The sequence below is a fragment of the Lotus japonicus genome, chromosome 6 (assembly GCF_012489685.1).
Source record: "Lotus japonicus ecotype B-129 chromosome 6, LjGifu_v1.2".
Taxonomy (NCBI): domain Eukaryota; kingdom Viridiplantae; phylum Streptophyta; class Magnoliopsida; order Fabales; family Fabaceae; genus Lotus; species Lotus japonicus.
The window spans coordinates 61,434,218-61,456,455 of record NC_080046.1 but is presented as its reverse complement, the minus strand read 5'-3'; the positions used below and the strand labels follow the sequence as shown (position 1 = coordinate 61,456,455).

Here is a 22,238-nt window from a genome sequence, read left to right as displayed (position 1 = left end):
AGAATACAGAGAATCTGAATCCTTAGCTATCATATTTGGACATTTAATTCTATCGTTTAGTACGTTAACCGTGAGCTGAATGACTAGTCTCACAACTGTTGGCGATAGAATATATTGGTGAAGATAAAGAAAAATATATTTTAATTTTTTTTTTAAAATAGTTCTTAAAAATTATGTTTCAAAACATTTTTGAAAATAAGAAAATTGATGTCAATTTCGACTGCCGACGTGTAGTGACAATTCTAAAGGCTATTGATGGTAGATTATCGACTTAGTTACTAAGGATAAACTACTTTATATCATAAGATTGTGAGGTCAATTTCGACCGCCGACGTGTAGTAACATTTCTAAAGGCTCGTAATGGTTAGAGAAGAACCCATCCAAGTTTTTTTTTAAAAAAAAAATCTAAAAAACATAAATGTATAAATTGAACCGTTTATGGTTAATTGTTGGCTGTAGAGAGGCAGAGACTCTAAATGGGGACATTTAAAGTCATTGAATTTTGTAGCAAAGGCTAAAATTAATTGAAAATAAAAAAGAATCTATTAAATTTAAGAGTATACCTTAATTTGTAGGAATCTGAATCCAGTTTGTTCACAATCAATTTGTGGAAAGTGTTCTTCAAACTGCATCCATGGCGGACGCATTCTTCTCCTTCTTCGTTCTCCTCCCTCTGCTCCTCCTCGCCGTCCTCTACTTCCTGGTACGACCCCGCCCCGTCAAGATCCCAATCAAGAACCGCCACGTCTTCATCACCGGCGGATCGAGCGGCATCGGCCTCGCACTCGCTCACCGCGCTGCCTCCGAGGGCGCGCGCGTCTCGATCCTGGCGCGGTCGCCGGAGAAGCTGGAGGAGGCGAAGAACGCCGTCCGGCTTGCTACAGGGATCGACGTGGCGGTGTTCGCTGCCGATGTCCGCGACTACGAGGCGGTGAAGAAGGCGGTGGAGGAGGCTGGGCCAATCGATGTGCTGATACTCAACCATGGCGTGTTCACTGCGTTGGAGCTGGAGAAGATGGAGCTGAGTGAGGTGAAGTTCACCATTGATGTGAATTTGATGGGGACGTTGAACATGATCAAAGCTGCGTTGCCTGCAATGAAGGCCAGGAAGGACCCTTTGCCTGCTTCCATTGCTCTCATGTCCTCACAAGCTGGTCAGGTAGGTACCCTTTTGCTCTCTGTTCTCTTTGTTCATTGTATGGTGCTAGAGCTAGAAGCTTCTGAGAAAGTTGAAAGGTTTTATAGGGGTTCAGGTTTAATTGTATGACACGATTTGTGTTTTGTGGTTCTCCTGCAATGCTCTTAGTAAAGAGAAATTGGATCAATAAGCTGAAAATTGTTGCAGCAAATTTGGTTTCACTAGTAACTAGTTAAAGTGATTAAGTATATTGACTGGTTACCATGTGTAGTTGTAGTTTTTTGTGCAGGCTTTGATTCTGAAGTGGACCCTTTTAATTATGACATAGTATTTAATGAACTTTAACCCTTACAAGAATAGTAGGTGGTTTCAGAGGTGCAAATTGCTTGTATTAAAGTCACAAACAATTGTAAAAAAATTGCAGCACCAACAGGTGTGGTTACATTTGATTTTGCAGTCTGGTTGCTAACCAAACTGGAATATTGTGGTTACAATTGCAGTTGAGGAAGGCAATTTAATGCCATTTGAAACATCTACTTCCTTTGGCAAAAAATTTACTTCACATGTTTTACATTAGTGACAGTCAACACCTTTGGTTTCTTACTAGACCCCAACTGGTGTATGAAATTTTCATTTTATGTATATTATTTATGATATGTACTTATTACTGATACTACTGCACTGGTTAACCAATTATATTCAAAAAACCTTGGGGATGTTTTGGAACCAAAAAGTGTCCTGCTAAGGGTTATGCTTGTATGGAGGAGAAGGGAAAGTTTCAGGCAAACCTTTCATGGAAGAAAATAATTGAGTTTTATATAATCCTATAAAATCCTAATTTAAGGGAATAAGAGTCATTACTGAACCCATTGTTTTCTTCCTCTTACTTTTGTTTTCTGCCCTATGCTTCCCTTGACTTAAGCAATGTTATCAGAGCAGGCTGCCTTTTATTATACAGCATTTACATAGATATTTGCTTATCAAAAAAAAAAAAAATTACATTGATATTTTTCTTACTGTGTTTGAGTATCCAGAGAATGACTCTTCAAGGTTTATATCCTGACGTCTGATTCTGAGATGATCTACAATGTGTTTTTCTGTTTTTTAATTGTCGAATTTGTGTTGGTACGTAGGTGGGAATTTATGGTTATGTAGCTTATTCAGCCAGTAAATTTGGTCTCCTTGGTGTAGCACAGTCATTGCAACATGAGGTTATAGCTGATAATATTCATGTCTCTCTCATATTCCCTCCAGACACAGATACTCCTGGATTCGTAGAAGGTATTGAATTGGATGTCTGAACTTGTTTCTTTTCATACACGTTACTTCTGATAATTTATCCAGCGTAATTTTACATTGGAAATGAGGTAAGCCGCCTTTGTGAAACTAGTTGTTGGTTTAGTTCAAGCTCAATATGGATGTAGAGACTAGGCCTACAAAATGAAGTGCTTGAATACATCCTTTGAAATTATTTAATTCATAACATGGATTTCTGCATCAACTACCAGCTTATTTTGTTGTGATTCAACATCTGCTGTGCTCCTATTAAGTCCAGGTTCTTGATTATCAGAACGTCTTTTCTATTCAGTGTGTGATCTAGCTCTCTAAGTTTGAGCATATTGTCATGTGACATGCTATTTGATCTATCTCAATTAGAAATGATAGATAATGAATAGTTATAGCTTAACATAGTTTCATTTCATGCCTACAAAATATCCATTTGAATTTATGCTTTCATAGGTTTATAAAATGAAATTTGTGCTTTTGGCATGTCAACTTTCTGTTTATATTATCTTTTGGGAAATTATATTTTTCCTGTGATCAAAGTGGAAGTACAAACTGAAAGGCTACTTTTGCAGAAAACAAAAGAAAACCAGAGCTTACCAAAATCATTTCAGCCTCTTCTGGTGCTATGAAAGCTGAGGATGTAGCTCAGAAAGCTTTTGATGGCATAAAATGTGGCAGTTTTATCATTTCTTGTAATTTGGAGGGATTTGCGCTATCCCTAGCAACTGCAGGTTTATCACCTCAGAGATCATTCTTAATGGCATTTCTTGAGGTTGTTGCTGCTGGAATAATACGTATAGTGGCCCTATGTTTCCAGTGGAGTTGGTTTGGAAGTATAGAGAAATGGCACAGTCAAAAGAAGGGTAAGTACTGCACAATATAATTTGTCTATGAACAACAGATTGGGAAATCATCTCTTGTTAGCATCTGTAGTTTGCTTTCGCTAAATGAAAATAATATTTTAATGCAAAAGCAGTTTGAATCTTCATCTTGTGAAAGGTTACACGGATATTGTGTTACATTCAGCATCTTAAAGACTAAATAAATGAATTTCCTGATGTAAAGCTTTTGACATTGATGATTTCTACTTCTAACAGGTTCTTCCTAAAGGAGGTGATGCACTCGGAGCTTGGTACGCTGTTTTAGGAGAGTTACATGCAAATAATAGGGTGTTGTTTCTTCTACTCTGTTCTACAAAGGAAATTCAACTGACTGTTGACAGATGAGAACTCGATATACATCAAGTTGTTCAAGTTTGTGGTAGTTGATAGAGATTAGAGGGTAAAAAAATGAAAATACGGTACATCTCATTATCAACTCAGTTTTGTTAAGTGGACAAAATGATTAGCAATTTAGCATCCTAAATTTTGAATCGTTCATTATAGAGGATGGTGTTTGGCTTTCTTTTGCAGATTTATTTGTAGTTATTTGTCTTAATATGTACTATGTGAAGCATGAATGAAGATTTTGGCCCCGTTTGGTTATTTTTCAAACGGGAAAGTAACACATCCTGAGACTTTTTCTTCACAAAAATAATCTAAACACATTTCCCCCCTCTGTACCGTAGAAAGCACAAGCCTTGTGCTCCTTACACCGAAGATGTCATTTTACTCTTCTCAGCGTTTGGCAAAAATAGAATGTAGGTGTAGCCGAAGACTTCCTTTTATAATAACCAATGTCAAGAATTTGTTAAACAAATAACTGGCTCTGTCTGAAATAAAGCAAAGCGCTGGGTAGGTGGTGCACAAAATGAATATGCTTGAATATTTCACGATGTAAAGATTCTTTCACCATTGAATTTCTAATGACTTCAGTAATTTTTCTTTTGACTAGTTAATAGTCAACTCTAGGGTACATCATCATAGGACATGAGGTTTGGTGTAATTTTTTAAAATTAGGGGTTAAAATCAGAACTTCTAAAATCGAATGGCACGCATACAAATTTAGAGGGACTATTAACCATGATTGTTATTATTGGCTTATTGCTATCAGAACTCGCACTTGACCCAAAATCTGATTATCAAGTGAAACTTGTTAGTTGTTATGACCTTATTCTGTTTTCGAAGGTCGTTAGACCCAAACTGAATAGCTCAGGCCAGGACGGGTCCATGAGAGAGACCAAGTTGTGAATACCTCTAATAAGCCTACCAGGATTTTGAGCTTAGCAATTAGTTCATCAAGTGGCAAATAAAAACAAAATGATATTGATTGAGTAAGCCTACAAAAACTTCTTACTTTCTTATAAGCTAATCATACATAACTTAGTTTCCCTCCCCCTTTAAACTCAAGAAAGAAAATGATTATGGAAATTTCTTCCATTTATGAAGTATTTATCACTAAAAGAAGCAAAATTTCTAGTATCATTGGCACAAGCAGAAACTATAATTGAGCAATCCCCAATGTTCAAATAAATTATTGTTGTGTCTTCAATCTGAATTTGTTGTCAAGCTATAGGCAGGAACCTTAGCAAGTCTTCCTTCTTTCATGCTTGATCTTATTCTCTCCACCTCTTTCCACATGCCTTTATTGGCATAAATGTTAGACAATACCACATAAGCACCATCATTCCAAGGTTCCAATGCTTGCAAATGCTTAGCTACGTACTCTCCCATCTCCACATTCCCATATGTTTCACATGCACCCATCAAACACCCCCATACTATTGAATTTGGCTTCATAGGCATCTCCTCCACCATTTTCATGGCCTCATCAAGCAACCCTGCTCGACCCAGCAGGTCAACCATGCATCCATAATGCTGCAGTCGGGGGGTTATGCCATAAACATTCTTCATCATATCAAAGTAGCATCTCCCTTCCTGAACTTTCCCTCCATGCACACAAGCACTAAGCACTCCAACAAAAGTCACATAATTAGGCCTTACTCCTGCCTCCCTCATACACCAGAAGCATTCAAGCGCCTCATTTACATGTCCATGCATCGCGTAACCCACAATCAACGATGTCCACGATGACACGTTCCGCTCGTCCATCGTCGCAAAAACTTTGTACGCCAAATCCATCCGCCCACACTTCCCATACATGTCAACCAGCGAATTCCACATCAAAATATCCGTCCTCTCAGCTGCTTTAGCATGATAGACACATGTATGCAATTGTAGACCCAACTGCAAGTCACCAACACTTCCACAAGCAGACGTGAGGCTAACCATGGTAACCCCATCCGGGGCAAACCCATGTCTCCTCATATTAACAAACACGCGGATCGCATCCCTGGCAAGACCACCTTGAGAAAGCCCACCTATAACAGCATTCCAAGAACCTAGCTTCGGGTCAGGATTTTCATCAAACACCATACGGGCACTCGTAAATTCTCCAGATTTACAATACAAGTTAATAAACCCAGTTTCACAATACTCATTGGTTTGCAATCCAATCTTCACACCGAGCGAATGAACCTGTTTTCCCAGCTCAATGGCAAAAGACTGACACACTGCCTTGAGAACAATTGGAAGAGTGTAGCGGTCAGGCAAAACCCCAGCTCGCAGCATCAAAACATGGAGACGAAGTGCATTGCGTGGAGCTTCTAGTCTAGTGTAGCACCTTATGATGTTGTTCCAGTTAAAGGGGGCAGGGTTGGATTCCAGAAAGTGTGTTCTGAGAATGTGGGCATAAACTTGGTTCAATTGGTGAATGTGAGTGCAATTACACAACTGGGTAGCTATCAATGTTACTGGGTTGTTTGCTGAATCTAGCAGCAGAGTTTGTGTGATACTACGTTGGGAAACAGAGTAACAGCGACGGCCAAGTTGGAAGAAGAACCTCAACATTAGCCAATTTGTGGCGGTTGCTCCGAGCGTTGGAAACTAGTCTTCACCTCTTCCTCCTGTTGTGGCTAAGCCCAGAGGGCGCGGAATTTAGATTCCTCCTATTGAATTTAGTGAAGTCATGCATTCATAGCCCTTGGATTAAATCACACGGTTCTGATTTAATTACATTGGTTTGAGTTATAGTTTACTCTTTAAATTTGAGTCATTCAATCTTAATCGAACGGTCAAGAATCCTTGACTACAACAATTGCAGCAGGGAAATCGAGACCGATAGCAAGGCACTAAGGCCGAGCCTATTCTTCTCCCACCAACTTTCTAGTTTCTACTATTCTCACCACATGTGTTTATTATTAATGCATTGCGCTGATCAAGTCAAGTTTTTCACGGTCCAGGTTTAGCCTACAATCTAATTTTGTGACCCAAGCCTAACTTGTAGTCTATCGTAGGCCAAATTTGAAGATTTCACCAAACCTTTTTGACAGTTTGGTATATTAGCCTATTTACAAACTTATTTAAAGAGACTAATAGGTTTGCACGCTATTACATGTTTCTCTAAATAGGCTAGCGAGATAATAAGCTTTTTCTCTAGATATATCCGTCTCTAAAGCCAAACAAATTTTTTTGATAGCTTGAGTCCAACATATTTAGCTAATCCGACTTTAAAAAGCCTAAGTTTAGATTTTTTTACTAAATAAGTCAGGTTAGACACATGTCCTTGATTGGTCGTCTAACCTATTCTCACTCGAACTTTGATATACTCACACCTCTGTTTTCATCGCTCTCACTTTCGCCTACTTTTTATTTCTATCTCTCTTCTTTTTATATCACATCACTTATCATATTTTAATTCTCTCACTTCTTTTTTTATCTCCTTTTAAGATGGAGTTGAAATAGGTGTAAACATAATTTTTTTTGGCTCTTAAAAAAAGCTTGTCTAAATGACTCATGAGAAAGTTTGAGTTAAATAACTCATTATCCAATCACATTGGAGATAAGTGAGTTGGAAATAAATTAATAAATAAAGGGGTTGTCTAAATGACCCATGATAAAGTTTGAGTTAAATAACCCATCATCCAATCATATTGGAGATAAGTGAGTTGGAAATAAATTAATAAATAAAATATAGAAATTCCAACTGACTTATCTTAAATGTAATTGGATGATAGGTTATTTAACCAAAACTTCTCAGGAGTCATTTAGACAATTCCTTAAAAAAAAAAAATTGTTCATTCCCACTCGTAGGTAAGAGTTTAATAAAGTGGTTAAGGGTAAGAGGGGCATGAAAAAGAAGTGACCAAAGCTGAAAATGGGTGGAGGACGAGGAGGGAAGTCTTTCTCCAACTCTGTCTTTCTCTTCGTCCTTAATGATGAGCATTGCAGGGACAATAACAAGATAATGAAAAATTTGACATTCAACAATTGAATTCTCTTATTAAAGAACAAAAGTATTGAATGATTTTAGAACACTATTGATATATTAAAATTGAACCTTTTTTATTTTTACATCAATTCTACTTTGAATAAGAAAAAACGAAAATAATGAAGCACTAGTATTTGTCAGAGCAATAGTGATGTGGACTAGGGGCTTCTAAATCTAAAATTTCTAGTTCACGTGAGGACCGACACACACTGCGGCTAAGCAAGTGGAACACTGGGACACTCATTGGCCACTAGCTCATGATCAGTAGAGAAGTAATGGAAGCATTCTCTACAACTAGAATTTCACCTAAAATTTGACTTGTATAATTCTAATTGTAGTCAAAGAGCGTGTATATAATGCTATAACTATAATTTTGAAACTGTAATTGTATACATACATACATATAAATTGTTGAATTGGTACAAACACGCTTGCTTGCTAGTTGCTAGATCCTCATTTGCAAGTAGTTCAATAAGTAGTAGATCCACCGACCTATAAAAAATTGTAGTAGTCTCTGTCTGTGACTGGTTCAATCTTAAATGAGAAAACACAAGATGATGGAAAACAGATAAGAATCTATTGGACAAAAATTCATTTGTCGCCTATGCATCAGAGGGGCTTTGAATATTTTGAATATCTTTTGAGCCATAACTTGGTGTTTTAGGAGATGAGGCACATCCACAATCAAGATTGAATATTTGGCTGAGATATCATATCATTCATTCATAGCTGTTGCCTGCTGTTTCTGATCTCAATAGGATAATATCACAACACACTTCCATGATTCTTGTGGGGAATAAAGCCAGATTGGCAAAGTCACCATGACCCCACCAACCCACATGACCACCCCATACATCTCAAGTTTCCATCCTTGCCTTTTTTTTTTCTTCCCTATATAAGCCTAAATATCCACTAGTAATGGAGAGCACAAAAAAAAACAGAGACACATAATTTGAAGTAAGATTGGAAACTCTTATACTTGGTTTCTCCAAATTAGAGAACTCTTTAGATTACACATATATGGAACTGGAAGATGATCTATATTTTGCAGATTTGAGCAAGGAAATTGCCCTCCTACTAATGGATGAACATGAAGACCCACTTGCTTCTTATCCTGCAGACTCTCTTCAGGTTCTTTACTACTAAAGCATATTCTCAAACTCATACAGTGCATGTTTTCAAGAATTACAATCTTAACATGGTTAAACTATTTTTCAGGTATTTCCTGGAGCAATTCAATATCCTCCTCCACAGTTTGCATTCCTGTATGAGCAGGCTTTGAGAAGAGATCAGAGCAAAGGGACAGGGGTGTTTATCCCACAAGCAACACAGCCAATAAGAAGGAAGCAGAGGAAGGGAAGATACAACAATTCATACTCAGCAAATTATCAAAAGCAGTCTCAAGACACAACAATAATGGCTTCTCAAGCTCCTCCTATCAAGGATTCCTTGAAATCCAGAAATTAATGGATTCTTCTGCATAATTTTACAAATTCTACTGATTAATTTATGCATTTATGGGTCTAATTCTTTAGTCTTTAGGAAATAAGTGTATGGATAATTGATTTCTATATAGTATCTATATAGGTGCATGGGAAAACCATATACACCTAAATATTTAAGAGGAGGGTTCACCTAAGGTTTTGTAACCCTCCACTGTGGACAAGCATTTTGTTCTTATCTGGTTTCATATGATAAGTTTGTCCTTGAAACATCCCGTTAATAAATAATAATAATAAAAAAAAACAAAAAAAAAAGAAAAGTATATATATATATATAATATGTATATATATATAATAAGCCAAACAAAAAGAAACCGTAACCCACTACCAGTACCATTCCTAATTATACTATGGAACCCTATGTTATTCTCTCACTCTCTCGTCTTTTCCTTTCTCTGTCTCGTTCACTTTCTTTTCCCTTCGTCAGCGATTCTTTCTTCTTTTCTTTCTTCATCATTTTCTTCTCTAGTCACCAAATACCACCACAGGATTACACAATCATGAGAATACACAAGCATGAAGGGAAATTTCTGAATTTAAGTTGAAGGGTTCTTGGCATAATTTTGGATTTAGGATTTATGCTATGAGGAAGGAGAAGAGCACCCACTCTCACATAATTGCTTATTTGGTTTATTGAGGTATTCCTACAACTCATAAATTTAGAGAATGATATGGTAAGGTACATTAGGCTTAAGTAGTAATATTTTTAGGGTTTTGATTACATAATTGAGAATTTCGTAGTTGCTCACGGATAGTATGACATTAGATAATTATTGCTGAAGGTTGAAGTTGATTTTGGTGTTCAGATTTGACGGCTAGTGGTTCGTTCAATCGACATGGAGTGGTTGAGAGCAGTTCGGTTGATTCGTCATAGTTGTGAGTGGTTTTCAATTACTGTGGCATAATTTAATTACTCTATATGCTAGTTTTATTTATTTAAATATGTTACCTATCCGTTTGAAAATTTGGGGAAACATGCTTTTACAGTTCTTGAATTATCTGAAATTGGTTTTATGAAGTCGATTTGAGTCTGCTTATGTACTGACGTGAGCAATAATTTATATTGCTTTGATTTTAGAAATTATGTGAAACTGAGATTGTGAACTTGGAAAGTTGATTTTGAGACTTTTGATGAGACTTGAGCTGGTTTGAGAAAACGGTTTTGGGGATCCTTGATAGAACCCCGTAGCCGTTAACAGAGGTAACGGCCTAGGTGCACCTAGCTAGATTGATTCCGGGAGGAGAGGGCTATCCGTTAGATGAGCCGCCAGTGCACGGAAAGGGCTATCAACGAGATGTAGCTTCCCCGATGATATGATACGATGTGACATGTGATATGAGAGAGGAAAGGGCTATCCGTTAGATGGAGCCGCCCCTATCGGATAGGCCATCCCTTAGGAGGAGAGGGCTATCAACGAGATGGAGCCGCCTCATGGTTCTACATGTGTGACCCTATGATATTAAATTTATGGTTTTATGTTTTCATAGGTGGACATGATTTTAACTGTATTCATTTAAAGCATTACTTATAAACTTTATGATTTTTGTCAAGTTCGTTGTTGGAATGATTTGAACTGATTTTATTCATGATACAAATTCTTTACACTGAGTTGAGATTATTGATGATGTAAATTCTTTATACTTAGTTGAGAGCGAAAAACTCGTGCCTATTATGTTTCCCCTTCCTGTTCATGGTGGTTGTTAAATCCTCACTAAGTCTTTGTGACTTACCCCATTCCTTATTTTCATCCACAGATTTTCAGGCAACTGAGTAGCGGATTGTTGTCAGATTCAGATCTTTCAGTTTTCTTATTGGTAGGCCTCCTTTGGTTGGTGGCTCGATTGATATCTTCATTTGATTGTAGTTATCTGCAGCTATAGGGAGTCTTAGGTGGATTGATTATGAATTGTTATTTATTATTTTATTTAAGAAATTTTGGTTATGATGAAAACATTTGGCAGGTTTATTGTTTTGGAAATGTTGATAATATAAAGGAGGTTTGTTGAATTATTTTAAAATATAGAGCAACATGTATAATTTTTGGAAAACACTTTGGAAAATGATTTTGTGAGAAACAGGCTTGCCAGACTAGGGTGTTAGTCTGTGCGCCGGTCACGGCTTAGGATTTTGGGTCGTGACCGTCCTTGTTTCAGTAAATGATATTAATGATATAAGTTCTTTCATATTTTTTCTCTGTTTTTCTTTCTACTCATACACAACAGCAAGTTATCCTTTTCTGTCTATGCTATGTACATAACATATATAGCTGATTTCCCAATTGTATGTGAAGCAAATTGCACATATTGAGAAAGGGTGTGGTCAATTTGCTTTTACATCTTCCATCAATAATAGTTTCACCTCATGTGAAATTTAAGAGCATGTTTTTCTAAAAAAATATGGTGAGTAATGTGAAGCTAAAATTTAAATATATTTACTTTTTCAATGTATCACACAACCAGCGTTACTTACGTCTCGGAAATTCTATTAAAGGAAAAGTCTTTTATAATAAATATTTTCTCGTACACACCGCTTAGGAATTAAACCTTAAACTAAATGCTTATGAATATGTATTTTTGAACTCTCAATTGTAAAAGGGCATGTTACAATCACCACTTTTCAATAGTGAATACTAAAGGGAAAGCTTCAAGAAAAGTGGAAAAAGTCAGCAAGATTCTTATCAAAGAATCAATAAATAAAATAATCAAAAAGTGTAGTATTTAATTTACTGATAAATAGGGGCGGATTTACCGCCCGGCTAGCTAGGGCCTGTGCCCTAGCTCTGGAAAAAAAAAACAATTTTTTCTTTGGACCAGGTCAGTTTTAGAGAAAAAAAGAAGAAGAGAAAATGGGCAAAATTGAAAGGTTAGAGTAAAATTGGAGGAGAGAAGGCGCCAGCAAGAAGGGTCATGGGGAGATTAAATGTGGTGTGGGTGATTATTTAGAAATTGCTAGAAATTTGCAGAAGAAACGAAACAGTTTTGTGCCTCACCTGGAAGAAGAAGAAGAAGGAAACGGCTGGAGAAAGAGAAAGAATAAGATAGCATTTAGGGTTTTGCTATTTTTAAGAGAAAACAAATTAAGGCCCTAGGCCATTTTTTACGGGCTTTGGCCTGTTTTGTGCCTCACTTGCATGTTCAGCTTGTTTGTTTGAGCTTTGGCCTGTTTTGGGCCTTGCCCTTGAATATATTAATCTTTCACAAAAAAAAAACAACCATATATATTTATGAAAAAATGTATACACAAAAAAAAAACATAAGATGTATTGCGTGGGTGTGTGTGCTCTTAAAAATATGATATTACATATATTGATTAATTTTTTATTATTAACTGTATTGACTAAATTTTATGTGGATAAATATACTTTTTTATTTTTCCTTTTTCACATGGGTGGATTTTTTTGGTAGATCAGAATTTTTTTATGGTGAGTTTAGAGCTATAAGTTCTAATTTCCTTCTTGAGGTTGCTTATTTACAAGGAAAATAACGTTCAACACTCGTTTTACTCACAACTATATAAGAAAGATAAGAAAAAAAAAATTAAGAAACGAGAAATATAATAAATGTAGTGATGGGATTAAAAGACATATATAAAAAGAAAGATTAAAATACGTGGAATCAGATGCAATCAACTATGTTTATGATCTAGTGAACAACTAACAAAGTAGAAAAATAATCTTGATCAGCTATAACTAGGTTCAATCAATCAATTAGAATTTTAGGTTGAGAGAGGTGGAAAATTTTATCAAAAGGATGTGTGGGGTGTGAATATTATAGATATAATGATAGAAGGGAATTGTCGGCAAATCATACTCTAAACCATTCTCTTTATGCTTATGGCTCTCCCAATATTTACGCCGCAACACCGCAATGTCCACAACCGCAATTTAAAACCCAGGGTCAGTTACGCTTAAGCCTAAACTTGCCCAGGCTTCATAAAAATTCTGGATCCGCCACTGCTGATAATCTTAAAAATTAAAAATTTATCATACTTAATTTATCCAAGTAATATGTAGTTCACTTTTATCATTTACACTAGATTCTGTAAGCAAATGTTGGAAAAGTGGTGTCCATGATTGCAAGCACCAACACAAGCTTCGGGATTTGCCTTTAATTATTAAATTATCAATCAATTTTGTTTTCTCTTTTTTTTTTCAATTCAAATTACTTATAATTTTTTTTCTTCCTTTCATATTTTTTTTCTATTTTCATTTCACATGCAATGGAAGCCAAGAAAGAACATGCTATCATTGTCAAAATGTCCTTGCAATGATCCATTGCTGTCGCCTGTCATAAAGTTACATCCCAGCCTCTTTTCTCACCCTTTCCCTGTCAAAGAATCCTCTTTTTTTCCAATCTCATTCTTACAAGGAACTTCTTTCATGGAATCTTTACTCATCTTACGCCATTTTGAGAATCTATTTATAAAGAAGGGCCAAAGTAAGCATAAAAAATCATCTATGATTGAAAAGAGGTGATCTGGATCAAACTCCAGCTCTCTTTGTCAACTGTCCAAACGTCTGTAGTCTGTACTACACAAAGAAACTAGGACCTCATCTATATTGCATCATAATTTTATTTTAGTAAAATTCAAAGCTAAATTACCAACAACGTGTAAGTTTAGTGATAAGCAAGTTAGATTCCTATAACGATGAGACGTAAGTTCAAACACTGAAAAAGTTATCTGTTGCGAGAGACTAACTAACCCAGTTTCTCAAACAAGTTTATACTCATCAAATACTAAATAAATAAATTAAGCTAAATAGATTATTATTATTTGTATAAAAGATTCTTTTTGTTTTGTCAAAAAAGATTATATTTTCTTAAAGACTAAAAAACAGAGGGCCTAGTGGATTGGGTCACAAGAAGAATAGCCCAAAAGGAAAAGGCCCATACAAAACAAAAACAAAAAAATCTCCATACATATGTATGCTCCACTTCTCAGTCCTCTCACTCACATCACATCACACAACCTGAGAATTTGGCCATGGCATCCTGTGTGATGAAGCGAGCTGGTTCTTCAGCCATCCAATCAGTCTCTGCTGCTCTTCGAATCAGGTCCTACGCAAAGATTGCAAGTGGGACCGACATCGTCTCTGCCGCACCCAATGTTTCTCTCCAGAAAGCTCGCACCTGGGACGAAGGTGTTGATTCCAAATTCTCCACCACTCCAATCAAAGACATCTTCAAGGTACCCTTTTGACTCTATATACCGTCCCTGTTTTCAAAATTTGTTTTTTTTGTTTTGTTCAATGGCTAATGTAATTTCATCCCCAAATTCAATTCAATGTCTCAGGACAAGAAGGTTGTCATCTTTGGACTCCCAGTAAGTTAACTCTGCAATTTTCTTATTGCATTTTCTCTTTTTTTTCTTCACTTTTTGTTGTAATTCAGTACTATTTGAATTTATAGAATGAATGCCTTACTTATTCTAGGAGATGGAATTGTTTGAAAAAGAAAAAAGTTTGTTATAGCTTTGTTCCCAAGTAGCTTTTTGTGATGGTTGGAATTTTTGTTCAGGGTGCATATACAGGAGTTTGTTCAAGCAAACATGTTCCTCCTTACAAGGATAACATTGAAAAGTTTAAGGCTAAAGGGATTGATTCTGTTGTTTGTGTGGCTATTAATGATCCTTATACTATGCATGCGTGGGCTGAGAAGCTTCAAGCTAAAGATGCTGTAAGTTATACCTCTCTTCTTGCCTGACTATAAAAGCCTGCACGTGGTTTGTGGGTCCTTTTTTGTCTACTTTGCATTTGCATTGGTGTGTTTTTTTATAAGTTCATTTGCATTGGTGTTACTGTTTAGTTTTTACATTTTAGGCTTGTGGAGTGATTGTATTTGTTTATATACTGTTCTGTTGAATTTTTTGTTTATCACAATCCAATCTGTAAAAAAAAAATTATAATCAGTGTTAGAGATGTCCTTGTGCTGCATTGTTATCTTGTTAGTGTTAGTCGTGAGTTTTTAGATAATGCATCGAGAGTGTTTCTGCTACATTGAGTTTGAAGCTAGTAAGGAGGAGTGGAGGACTAGAGCTTGGTTAGGAAAGAGTATGAGAGTATGACTTTTTCTTTTACTCCTATGCAGTGATTTGGATAGATGAATTATATGAAAGTTGTAGTAATTGTAGATATGCGAAAAGTATAAAACGGTTTATGAGAGCTTCTAGGTTCTATCTCTGGGAAGTTCATAGTTTTTATGTCCGTGTGAAGATTGAGCAAATCAGTATACATTATATGTCCAGTAACTCAGTAGTCAGTATGGAGATTTCTATGTTGATTATCATGCATCAGTCAATACCTTGGTGAATTAGAATTTATAATTTTTTGTTTTTGCTGCCTTGTGGCATTCCCATTTCCTTCTTTTCTTTGGGGTATTGGTTGATTGTAGCCTTCTTTTCCCTCTAAATTTTTACAGATTGAGTTTTATGGGGACTTCGATGGGAGCTTTCACAAAAGCTTGGAATTAGTTACTGATCTCTCTGGTGCTTTGCTTGGAACACGATCTGAAAGGTATGCTATAATCAGATGGATGGATTTAGTGTGATTTTCAAATACCATTGACTTCGATCTTTAGGGCGATTCCCGGGGGAAAACTCTCCCTTTAACTGAGATTGGAATCATTCACTTGAACATTTGTTTGGTTTTACTGTTTGAGGGAACTTGCTCTCTTCCAATATTTTGAAACTATATACCAAATACCAAAAATGGGGAGTTCAGGATTTCACAGTTTTAAAAAAACTAAGAATAAACGTGAAGTAGTGAAGGAATTGCCACATAATTGTATTAGCATAACAAACTACAATTAGAAGCCAAACATGATTTATTTAACAATGTAAAACTAATTTCATGCTCATAAATGATCATCTTGAGAAGGAAGTAGGCATGATTAAACATATGATGTAGAAGCCAGACCAATTTAATTTGATTGAACAGTTAGGCCTTAGAACTGTGCTTTCTACACAAAGACATTTGTATTCTCTTAATCTCTTCCATTATAGAGTTCAATTCTGTAAAGAGTGGTGGTTGTTTCCGTGTAGATGGTCAGCATATGTGGTAGATGGGAAGGTTAAGACTCTTAATGTTGAAGAAGCTCCATCTGATGTCAAGGTTTCTGGCGCAGACACAATTTTGGGACAGATTTGAAGTTTATGTTTGTATGCTTGTAGTGAGTTATCAATAATGAATAAAATGTACCTTTTTTTTTAATCAATAAAATGTACCTGATGCTTCCCCTTTGAGTATTAGACTTACTTTTGCTGTCACTTATCCTTTTCCTGGGATCAAGATTATACATGAGATAAAATAATTTTCATTATTTTGTATTTAAAAAATGAAAATAGTGAATAAGATTAAAATATTTTCCCATTAAGTAGGTTGGCTACAAGAATCGGTCTACCCAATAAAATACTCACATATTATATTTGGTTAGATAATTTGCCTCTATAATTTTAAAACTGATATGCCCTGCATGATTTTGAAAATTTTACCATTGGCATTGTATTTTTTTTTTTGGTACATCGGAAAATTAATAATAAAATCCATTGGCATTGTATGACATAAGTATCGAAGGACGTTAATTATATTCTTCAGTTGAATAATTGATTATATTGTTTTTTTCTTCTAAAACTTAGTTGATTATATTGTTACAATTTGAAATTTTTCAGAAAAGAAATAGATAAAATAAAATTATATGAAACATCTGAAATTTTAATGAGAAAATTGTGTTCCCTTCGTTTTCAACCCTTCTATCCTTTTGGTTCTAGAGAAAGTAATTATTAATTAACGTTGTGCCAATGTGATAATATCATGCTTGAGAACTGATATTAGATTTTACTTGTTTACCTAGAAACAATTGGACCATTTTAAAAATCACTTGTAATTGTATTTTAATATTAACCACTTATCAGCGACTAGAGGTGGAAATAAGGCAAGCCAAGCCAAGCTTTGTGTGGCCCAAGCCTGGCCTGCATTGTGTTCTCATGGCCCAAGCCTAGCTTGTGGCCTGTCAACAAGCCAAATTTTAAGGCTTGGCTTGGCTTATCATAAAGTCTGGCTTGACCTATAAGCCTACTTAAAAGTCTATTTATCTAAAACGGTGGTGGTCGTGACTCACGGTTGTGGAGAACAGGCGGACTTTGGGCGCCATAGTGGTGGCTGATTGAGGCCGTCGGCATGGGTGCTTGCCTGTTGCTGCTGTAACTCATGTGCTATGCTCAAATTCTGAAAGGCTTCTAATCTAGGTTAGGGACTTAGGATTTTATGTTTTATACAAAGTAAAGTAAACATCAGTTTAAAAAAACAATATACTATATTATTAATATTATATTTATTTATAATATTAATAAAAATAATAGATAAACAAGCCGGCCTATCAAACCAAATATGCTTTTATGATAGCTTGGGCTTGACCTTTTTAGTTAATTAAGCCTTTTGAAAAGCCTAAGGCCAGCTTTTTGAATAAACGAGCCAAGCCAAAACAAGCCTCTGACGAGCCAAGCCACAAGCCCCTGTTGGGCCGCCTGACTTATTTCCACCCCTATCAGCGACAAACTGACAATTAACACTTCTGAGTTATTAAATATGATCTTAACATTTCAATTATATCCTTAATTTTTTTGGTTAATCTTATATTAGTTTCATATGTTGCAACCATTGAAGTTTAAATAAGTTTAAGTATTGACCACTCAATAAAATACAGTGCTCAACGTTCATACAAACTTTGAAATTTTCTAGGTATAATTGATGTCAACACTGTATTGTATCACCACTCTAGAGTTTGCAAGAAAACGGATAGAGAAATAATTATGTGAGACTGCAGTGCAAAATGAAGAACCTCTAAAATATTTCATTAAACCAAATAAAGTATTAAACTCATGATAACATGGGTATGAATCCATGAAACTACATCTGAAAGGTTCTGAAGGAAGAAACCCTGGCTTTATAAATAGATCATACATAGTTTTAATTCCTACACATTATGTAGCAGTGATCAGTGACGACAATGCAGGACGCATACCAACAGGTACATTGGTTATCAAAGTCGTCTCTTGCACTTCTTGGACAAGCGAGACAGCACAGTAAAATTGATGAACCCTGAGCTAAGTCTTCAATGCACCCTGTCCACTCTGAAATTGGAAACACATTCAAGAGCAAGAGTCACATTTCAAGCCATTTAGATTAGTAGAGACATTCATCATTTATAAAATATTAAAATCCAATTTTGTCACCCAAATTCTTAGAGCAACATTAGTGGGGTTCCTTTGTTTCATGAAGGTAACCAATTTATGACTGCAAGTCAGCAACCCAAATTCCCTAAAACAAACTTATTCCTACCAATGCCAAACCAGCTTAAGCTGCGAAACCGTTTCTTTATTGTTTATTCATTTTCAATCTGTTTCTCTTTTCTTTTATCTTGTGTGGATAGTAAAATAAATCCCCTTGATTTATAAACAAAGGTAATGTGGAAATCAGAGAACCAGCTAACTTGCTGTAATCAACTAATTTTTCAAGTACAAATTAAGGAAAATTGGTAGATGGACTAACCTGAACATGTGGAGCAATTTCCACTCGAGCAGGAACCATGTTAGAGATGAGTGAGGGAGCATCTGAAGTAACATGATGAACCACATCTTCGTTATCTTCACTAGGAGAATGCTCTTTGACAGACTTTACTTCTTCAGGAAAGCCTGAAGTTTCCCCTGTACGGTCAGGAAATAGAGCAGCGGACCTTTTAGAGGAAAGATCGAGGCGTTCAATCATCCGTGCAACACCAGCTATTCCTGCATTCATCTCGCGCTGAACACCTTTACTCAGCTCTTTTACTGATGCATTACGGGCAAGTAACTTCTCTTTGAGGCCACGGGTACCTTTTGAAATTGATTCCTTGTATCTGTTCAAAACTTGCAAGATTTCAGATATATGAACACTAAAGGGTGATTGGAGCACACAAGTAACCGAGAAATAACATGTTTACTTGGCTGAAGCAGCAGAAAATTTGGATTTGATGGATTCAGGGAAGGAGAACATCTCCGGAGTGTTTAGTCTCCTCGCACTCTCAGGTGGTGTCTGGCTATAGATAACTCTGAACATGATGCAGGAAAAAGTTAACATATTTAAAATCAATAAGTGAACTCAAGGAAAAAGCTTTGCAGTAAATAACTGATGTCACTGCTTTATACCTAAAGGTTTATACAAAGTCACAAACCGTACCTGGCTCTGAAAGGAACATCAGTTTGAGGACTAGTATTTCTAGCAACCTCATCAACAACAGGTGTTGGAGGTTGATTGTTCACATTTGATGGTACACCAGAAGTTGGTGAACTACCCTGAGATAGCGAAGTTGTTGTAGGGGTCGGTTGCTCTCGACGAACATGCACAGAAGAGTTCGCAGACGGACCTGCTCCTGCCGATCCCCGCCTTTCCTGTCTGTGAACAAAACGAGCCCTACTTGCAGCAGCAACTAGGTGCTGCATAATTTGTTCATCAAAATCACATTCTTCTGAGTAAGAACCATCCTGCAAGAGAACAATTTGAACAATAGTATGATACCTGTATCATGAAAACTAACACCAAAACATAGTAACACAAGAAAACAGTTGCCATGACACTGTCAATTCTTAGTTATCTCACTCACATGACCATCATTAAGTCGAGAATTAGCGAATGAAGATGAATTTACATTTCTTGATCTTAAGCGTTTTTCAGCCTCCACTGCAGCTAGAAGCTCTTGGCTACAAAAAGATAGGTGATTGATCAAAACTGTTAACCAACCATGCCCATAAAAGGCTTGAATCAAGTAATCAAGAGGAGTTTAAATACCTGGCAGGGTCTTTCAAAGCAAGTGATTGCCAACATATTGGACATTCCTTGCTTCTTTGAGACCTAAAGAAACAAAAAGGAACTATGTTATAAGCAGCCAATAAGAATTCACACCATGGCAAAGTTAATGAAACAATTAGGCTTACCATTCAAGAATGCAATGCAGATGATATTCATGTTTGCAACAGGTAACCTGGAATTGAAAAGGAAACAAATCAATACACAGTTCAAACTTGAAAGTTTTAAGTCTACACATTGATATCAGAAGCTTGGAGATTTTCCTTTTCCATTATCTACAGGTTCAACTCATCCACATATAGGAAAGACACATCAAAATACATAGCTATCTGACATGATTCTACAAGCTTAATTCTCGAAACAGATCCGAAATGCAGAAAGCAAGAAAAAAGTAAAAAAGGAGAAGATCATACAGTGGATGGATCATGGACGTTGAAGGACTCTAGACAGATACTGCAGGAGTCCTCGGAAGAGTCGTCGTCGACGAAAGATGAAGAGAAGGAGGTGAGATTAGCCATGGAGAACCCTAGAAGATGAAAGAAGAGAGAGAGAGAGTGTTTGGTGGGTGAAGAAAAGAATGAAAAGAGGAAAGTGAGGGAGTGAGTGAAGGAGAAAGAGAAAAGGAAGGAAAGAACCCGATTCAGAGGGTTTGGTTTGGTTTGGTTTGGTTTGATGAAATCAACGTTATGACTTTTTATCTGACCATGATTCATCAAACCTTTTGTTTTGTCTTCCACTCTTAATTATTCTTTCCTTTTCGGATCTCTTTTTTCCTTTTTTGTGTTTTCACGTTTCCATTATACTTGTGCTTTTCTTTTCTTGGGTTATTCTTATCGGCACCTTATTTGATTTTCTAAATAAAAAGTGTCATGTTTTCATTGGTGAATATAAAAAAAAATATTAAAGGGAATTTGGTAATTATAGATTGATTTGTGAAAATTTTCAATTTAATAGATAATTTTATAGAAATATCAAATCTTAACTCTTTTTCAATTAGAATTCAACCACGATATGATAAAAATAATTTTAAAAATAAATAAATGACGAATATCATCTTTCTTTGGATGACCGGTAATAAACATTTCATACGAACAGCTATAATTTTTTTTTGTACATCGGAAAACAAACAACAAAACTAAAAAAACTAAGACACAGCTAGCTTGTCCTTCAGCAGAAGCAGATCAAGCTTTGGGGATGGATTCTCCACTACTGAAATCCAGGCTTAGGAGCAGAGCTTCCTTGTTTTGCTAGGTAATCAGCTGAAAAATTGGCCTCACGATTGATCCAAGCTAGTTTGATATTCCAATCCCTAGCCAACAATCCTTTGATTTCGAGTAAAGTAGTAGCATGTGAATGCAACCTCACACGGTCCTCATCCTGCAACACCTCCTTAAGCATTCGACAGTCTGTTTCACATAAGACCAATCTGTAGCCACGATCCCAGGCGAACATCAACCCATCTCGCAAGGCTAGCGCTTCCGCGAGCAAAGCACCTCCCAACTGAGTCTGAGAAATAAATCCACTAGCCCAAATTCCATCACTATCCCGCAGCAAACCACCACCTCCCATACAGTTACTATTCTGACAGTGGCTTCCATCCACATTCAGCTTCATAAACCCTTGCGGTGGTGCTTTCCAAACAGGTACAAGTAGCGTTCATCACTCTTTGATTATTTTAATCTTTTTTTAATTTGTGGTGAAAAAATTATTAACTCATTGTATTTTAATTATCTTTTTTTTAAAACATCCATCTTAATTAGTATCTTTTTAAAGAATCAATAACTCTTTACTTCCCATATGTAAACAAAAAAAACCAATAACTCCAATTTTTACTAAGAAAACTAACTATACTAACATTAACATGATAGGACTTTTTTTTTTAAATGAACATGATAGGAGTTTTCTCATTATAACTTTTTTTTAAATGGTGGGGATAGGCCCCATTATAAGTATATAGATTTAATAAACTTGTATAGCCCGTCCTATGATATTTTATTATTTTAGCTAGCGCTATGTGTATCATGTGTGTAGCAGCTTCTTGGGGAAATTGGTGCATTAGAAGCCCCGACATCATTAAATTATGTGGATGAGAATACGTTTGAGGAAATATAAGAGGCTAGTTGAGTGTATGTAGTTAAGACAAGTGTCAAGGTGACGGACATGCAGTGAAACCCACTAAGCAGCGGTGGCGTATGTATATACTTGCAGCACAGCACTGCATAATAGTAATTTAAGTGAACACCGAAGAAAGTGCCACTTAAATAC

At 36.1% G+C, this 22,238-nt stretch overlaps 5 protein-coding genes across 6 annotated transcripts; 3 read left to right on the top strand and 2 right to left on the bottom strand.

Annotated features, from left to right (window-relative positions):
* The first annotated feature begins 449 nt into the window (after nt 1-449).
* Nucleotides 450-3,931, top strand: LOC130722992 (3-dehydrosphinganine reductase TSC10A). Its single transcript, XM_057573900.1, has 4 exons — nt 450-1,159; nt 2,272-2,419; nt 2,998-3,288; nt 3,523-3,931. The coding sequence occupies exons 1-4, from the start codon at nt 635-637 to the stop codon at nt 3,531-3,533; spliced, it is 975 nt and encodes a 324-aa protein (XP_057429883.1). The 5' UTR covers nt 450-634; the 3' UTR covers nt 3,534-3,931.
* A 675-nt stretch (nt 3,932-4,606) lies between these two features.
* On the bottom strand, nt 4,607-6,303 carry LOC130722989 (pentatricopeptide repeat-containing protein At1g77170, mitochondrial). The gene has a single exon (XM_057573896.1). The coding sequence runs from the start codon at nt 6,211-6,213 to the stop codon at nt 4,852-4,854; it is 1,362 nt and encodes a 453-aa protein (XP_057429879.1). The 5' UTR covers nt 6,214-6,303; the 3' UTR covers nt 4,607-4,851.
* Nucleotides 6,304-8,132: 1,829 nt separating this feature from the next.
* Nucleotides 8,133-11,154, top strand: LOC130723253 (uncharacterized). 2 transcript variants are annotated; one of them, XR_009014227.1, is made up of 3 exons: nt 8,133-8,764; nt 8,852-10,011; nt 10,891-11,154. XR_009014227.1 is itself a non-coding variant. In XM_057574229.1 (2 exons), exons 1-2 carry the CDS (start codon nt 8,654-8,656, stop codon nt 9,098-9,100), a joined length of 360 nt encoding a protein of 119 aa, XP_057430212.1. In that variant the 5' UTR covers nt 8,133-8,653; the 3' UTR covers nt 9,101-11,154. The 2 variants fall into 2 exon arrangements, 1 of the variants encoding a protein (XP_057430212.1); XM_057574229.1 differs by having other exon boundaries at nt 8,852-11,154.
* Nucleotides 11,155-14,077: 2,923 nt separating this feature from the next.
* Nucleotides 14,078-16,375, top strand: LOC130726713 (peroxiredoxin-2F, mitochondrial). The gene is made up of 5 exons (XM_057578010.1): nt 14,078-14,323; nt 14,429-14,458; nt 14,653-14,811; nt 15,553-15,647; nt 16,175-16,375. Exons 1-5 carry the CDS (start codon nt 14,120-14,122, stop codon nt 16,278-16,280), a joined length of 594 nt encoding a protein of 197 aa, XP_057433993.1. The 5' UTR covers nt 14,078-14,119; the 3' UTR covers nt 16,281-16,375.
* A 1,587-nt stretch (nt 16,376-17,962) lies between these two features.
* On the bottom strand, nt 17,963-20,641 carry LOC130725865 (E3 ubiquitin-protein ligase RHF1A-like). Its single transcript, XM_057577054.1, has 8 exons — nt 20,387-20,641; nt 20,102-20,148; nt 19,956-20,018; nt 19,771-19,867; nt 19,347-19,651; nt 19,111-19,218; nt 18,681-19,026; nt 17,963-18,262 (listed from the first exon to the last, which is right to left on the bottom strand). Exons 1-8 carry the CDS (start codon nt 20,489-20,491, stop codon nt 18,236-18,238), a joined length of 1,098 nt encoding a protein of 365 aa, XP_057433037.1. The 5' UTR covers nt 20,492-20,641; the 3' UTR covers nt 17,963-18,235.
* Nucleotides 20,642-22,238: the final 1,597 nt, after the last annotated feature.